Source organism: Pygoscelis adeliae, unplaced genomic scaffold, assembly GCF_000699105.1.
Source record: "Pygoscelis adeliae isolate BGI_AS28 unplaced genomic scaffold, ASM69910v1 Scaffold149, whole genome shotgun sequence".
NCBI lineage: Eukaryota > Metazoa > Chordata > Aves > Sphenisciformes > Spheniscidae > Pygoscelis > Pygoscelis adeliae.
Genome location: NW_008825494.1, coordinates 899,800 through 905,167, shown reverse-complemented (window position 1 = coordinate 905,167; position 5,368 = coordinate 899,800). Strand labels below are relative to the sequence as shown.

The 5,368-nt window shown below is 42.6% G+C and overlaps 1 protein-coding gene across 1 annotated transcript in view; it reads left to right on the top strand.

The window, feature by feature from the left end:
• The first annotated feature begins 5,076 nt into the window (after window positions 1-5,076).
• Window positions 5,077-5,368, top strand: part of ASMT (acetylserotonin O-methyltransferase) — a 9,513-nt gene continuing 9,221 nt past the window's right edge. The window contains exon 1 of the mRNA XM_009331271.1: window positions 5,077-5,148. Within this exon, the coding sequence (XP_009329546.1) occupies window positions 5,077-5,148 (72 nt within the window). The remainder of the gene's footprint in view (window positions 5,149-5,368) is intronic.

Genomic DNA, 5,368 nt, shown 5'->3' with positions numbered 1-5,368 from the left:
GTGTCATCAACACTGTTTCCAGCACAGATCCCAAACACAGCCCCATACGAGCTACTGTGAAGAAAATTAACTCTACCCCAGCCAAAACCAGCACACTTGCAAACAGCATAAGGCTGTAAAAAACATTTGAGGTGAGCCACCAGGTAAAAGGACTTCAGGGGTGCTTGCCCATGCCAAGCCATGGGAACGCTTCTTTCTGAAGCTCTCTTTTTGAAGAAATGAAGGAGAGGATTAGCAAGTGTCAAGTGGCCAGTGCAAGGCAGTTGCGTGTCCACTGATTGCCTTTGTGATGCTTGACAGAGCACAAGTCACTTCTGACATGAGAGCCTGCCTCAGCTGCTGTCCGTCTTGGTTTTCTTTTTGTGTCTCTTTATTCGGCCTCTACCATTTTCGCTAGTGAACCTGTCTGTCTTCAGGGAGACTATGCCTCTTATCTGCTGGGACCTTCCTCTGACAGAGATCTCAATGATTATTTGGTTGAATTTGTTGAGAGATTATTTGCATGCCAGGAAGTTAAACCAGGAAGTTAAACCAAGAACAACTCTTGATTGCTTGTGATGGACTTTAAAAGATATTCTCAGTCAGAGTTTTTACTGTAAGGAAAACTGAGGAGAAGGGACGGTTTGCTTGGAGAATGAGCTGGGTATACAGGATTTCCTGCCCTCTCCAAACGTCTGCCAGTAGTATATGTGATGTAAACAGGAAAAAAGTAAAATTAGTTGCTGTCAAAAACTGACAGAAGCAATGGTCATGTTACTAGGGAAATGCAGCTATTGTAAAACATGAGAAGAATTAGAACTTATGAAGAAGAAAATAAGTATTTTGTTAAAACTGGATGTTTTATTTCAAAGAAAAAGTATGATACAGGGTATCTTGGCTTTTTAGGATTCTTAAAAAAAAAAAAAACAAACCAGAGGGCCCAAACTGTATTATCTTAGTGCACTTCCAGGTCATCTGATATAAGCTGGGTGTACTTAGAGGCTTAATAATGATAGCGAGGCACAATTGTTTCTATACTGGCATTACTGAAACTCATTATCGTAGTCACATCCCTGAGATTTGTACTTGTTGCTTATAAGGAAGGTTGCACGTGTGAAAAGAGTGTCATCTGCCATTTCTCACTGGCAGACACATTAATTTTACTACATCTGCTTTGTTCATAGATCATTTCTTACTTTCAAATGTTATGCAAAAATGACGTAATTATTTTTTGCGTAGTATTTGTAGTGAGTCATTTAGGCAAAGAAAAATTCATCACCAAATTGAACCATGGAGGTAAAGGGACAGCTTTAGCCTGCGCGTGGTCTAAGCGCTATGACAAAAACCTTGATGGGGTTTTCAGAGAAAGCAAGCCATTGCAATTTCATCTTCATGAATGCATTTGTAGCTTAAGAGGAGCTTAGACTTTAAGCCTCACTAACAATTTACTTGGAAACAGCAACACACTGTGTGTGGCTTTGCATCAATCTGGTGTGGGTTATCTGCAACCCTTCTCCCCTACATCTCGCTACTGGTAGTAATCCCATTAGACGATTACATCTGGTGTCCTCAACAGACAGATTTAGTCATAATTGAAAAAGTACATCAAGCAGGTTTAATTGTCTGTGTGGTCATTTTATTACCAGAGCCTCTTGTACCCTATAACTTTGCCTTAAGTGAAGTGAATTTATCGCCTGTTAGGACATGCTAGTCCTAACAGTTGTGCACATAACTGTCTGTTATTTAGTCAAAACTACAAGAATCAAGGGTTGAACGTTTTCTTACTCATGAATCTGCAATGCAGCTGTACTAAATGTCACTGTAATATCTGATTACCAATCTGTGGCTGAGTCATTTAAGGAAAGTGGTTTGTAAGCTGGTGAGCAGCAGCTAGCTCTTCCTAGAGTTGTTTTGTTTAGCTCAACAGAAGAGAAATGTATACTTCAGTGTGGAGAGCATTTGCTTCCAGTGTGGCTGATGGCCTGGATCTGAATAGCTGTTATGATCCTGGGAATGGGAAATCTTTATGCTTGGGCAAAATGGCACGAATTTGTTTCTCAGTAGCAGGCAGGCAGGCAGAATTGGCCTTTAGCAGAGAAACATTGTTATTTTCCTACACCTTTCTAATCTTTTGGCTAACAATGTTTATCTTTGGCTAGTGATATTTATCTCTGTACAATTTATTTCTCTATTTTAGTGGGAGAAGAGGAAAAGCTATTGAGGGAAAGAAGTTGACCTGGTTATCCATGTGGATGAAGACTTAGTGAGAAGTTTTTGAACTTTCTTTTCCCATAGAACTGTCTTTGGAATGGATCTGAGGAACTGAAAAAGCTGTAGCGTGTTCTCTAAGAGTGGGTCTAGATTTGGGCAAGTGAATGAACTCTGCAGACTCGCACTTAGTGCATGTGCAGATGGAAGTTCCTAAGTAGAAACTGAGATCGTGTGCTGTCCTTGAGGTGGGGATAGCAGGGGACGATGTCCATTACGAATGAGGCTGTGTTCTTGAAACCTGTTGTCCGGGTTTTCTTTCAGACAAACCATGTCTTCTTAAATGCAAGCTGCACAGATTCACAGTCACTCTGGCAGAGAGGTGTGTTGTGATCTCCAGCCTCCACAGTACAAAATAAACAGAATATTAGTGTCTAACCTGTACCGAACAGTGAGGTCTGGTGCACTAGCAAGACAATGGCACTATATTTACAGGCTATGTTGGCCGGGATGAGGAGGTCTAAGTGTTTCTACAGTTTGGTGTTTGCTGTAACTTTTGTATGTTCGGACCTAGTGTTCTGGTAACGCAGGAGACTCTGTGGGTGGTGTTAGAACCTGGGGAACAGGTACTGTTTCTGAGCGGTGTACAGAGGGGAAAAAGGCTGGTAAGTGTGACACCTGCTTAGCTAACTTTAACAACTAAGTCTTAAAGTAGGTTGCTATTTCAATACTGGCTAAAAGAAATAAAACATCTTTTGGCTGAAATGTAAGGATCTGAATGGAAAATAGAGATTCACAGAAGGCTTATACAGTGGAACCTTTCAGTTGAGAAAGTTTCACTGCATCCACAAAATGGTCAGAAAGAACATGTGGAAATCTTTATACTGGCCTGTTTCTTCTAAAATGAGGCAAGTTCAAAAGAGAAGCACAGAACTAACCTGCAGCAGCAGCAGCGTATAAATACAACCCTACTGCCTAGGAAAGGAATAGAACATTAAAATGTTGTGCTGGGACAAAGTTGTAAAGGGCAGTCTTTAAACATACACCAAGCTAACGTACACAAAATGTTGAGCTGCGTTTTATCACTGTATTGCTCAAGTTTTGCCCATTAACTTAATCGCTGAAGCATGGAGAAAGCTACCACTGAAAAAATGCTATTTTGTAACATTTTGTCATCACTCCGTTACCTAAGTCAGATCTCATTTAATGTTGTTGCCTGAAGGGTCACTAAATGTGTGATATAAAAACTGTTGAGTCTTTCCTTGATGGAAAGGGTATTTTCTCACCTGAGAGTTGCAGCGTCTGCCCAGGAAGGCAAGATGGCAGGCATTTACAAGCTGGAGCAATGGACAGTGGGGTAGAGAGGTTTCGGGAAAGTAATCCAGGGTTTTAATTTTCTGATGAAAGACCTATGAGGTATGTTCTGCGTGAAGTTGAAATCCATGCCACATCTGGCATTTGGCAGTCGTTTCATTGTTTCTTCCCAAGGACTTTCTGCATGTCCCTGGTTAGTTTTGCAGAGAAGGGGAGGAAGACTGTGGCAGCCAGCTGGAAAATGTAGAATGTTTTGTCATCCCTCAGCACCCTGCTCTGTCAAAACATGGCAGAGCACAAGTAGGATGCCCCTGCTGTGGTGCTGCTATCAAACAGGCATTGCTTTCTAAGCCGGTATGTGGGGGGACCTGCAAAATGTGGAAAAGGAACAAAAGTAGATTTAATTCCTTGTAGACTTCACCTGAGTGGTCATTGTCAGAGCAAACTAGTCACTGCGACAAAGCAGCACAACAAACAGACACTTACAGTTTCTCTTCGGACTGGCTGCTTCTGTACTCCGGGATGGGGTGTACCCTACTGCCAGCCCCAGGGTCAGCTGGACCTGTGCCCATCGCAGGTAGCTCCCCTCTGGCTACATGTTTCTTTTATCCTTTCTGTGGGCACGGCTTGCAAACCAGACCAGGGACGCACACCCAGGCTTTCCACACCTGCATGGGAATTATTCCAGGCACAGACTGTGGTGGTATGCTTTCTTCTCCTTCAGCTCCTTGTGTGGACTCTGCTCTCGATTATTTCCTTGGCAGCTCTTGCCTGTTATGTAGTGGTTATGCCAGTCGTTTTCCTTACGTGGGTAGGGTCTGAGGCCCTGGGTACATGACCCAGAGCCTGGGGCTGAACAAGTCTCTGTTTCAGCATGGAGAAGGTAAGTGCTGTGCATACACTTGAGTGGGGGGTGAGTGGAATTAGGGCCGTGGGAGATGCCAGGCTTGGCCAGGAGTATGCTGTGACCGCTTTGAGCTAAGCTGATATTCCTTCTCTCTTAAACCCCTGGGAATGTCCACATTTCACTTGAAGAACTGTGTTGCCAAATTGTCATCTTTCCTCTGGGGTCACGTCATTGGGCTGACTTTTTTTGACATATGTAAGAATTTCTATTCTTGGGAAGTCTTCCAGCAACAAAAAGCCAGCTCAATGGAGTAGAGCTGCTTTTGAACAAGCCCTGAGTAAGACTCTGCTTTGGTTTATGAACTCTGGTGCATTGCACCGAGTTCAGGCTCTTGATGCTGTTCTGTAGTGATACCTATTTTGCTTGTTACAAGCTTTCAAGTGCTTCTGAAGTACCAGCGTGTTAACTGACTGCTGAACTGACAATACAAGCTTTAATCCGCACTGCTTCTTTAGCCTTGTACTTGATGATGGAAGAGCGAAAGAAACAGCTGAAGCTGGTAGAAAGACCCACTGAAGCCAAATAACTTAGCTAACACGTTTTGTAACCAGTGTGTTTCTCAGAAGCAATAAGATTAAGTGGATCAGCTGGTGTGCTCTATGCCTGGTGGAAAGAAGCTTATTTAAATTAAGAGGACCAGACAATCTGTGCCTCAGTCCAGAAAGAAAATGAGTTCCACAGAAGACCTTGACTATCCTCAAGTCATCTTGCAATACAACAGTGGATTTTTAGTCTCAAAGGTAAGAAATATAACTCAGTCTTGGATAGATGTATAAGTATGCAGGCAGACACTTCAGGTCCTGAATGTAAGTCTTTGGAACGAAAAACATCTCATATGAAAGTGTCCTGGTTTCAGCTGGGATAGAGTTAATTTTCTTCCTAGTAGCTGGTACAGTGCTGTGCTTTGGATTTAGGATGAGAATAATGTTGATAACACACCGATGTTTTAGTTGTCGCTAA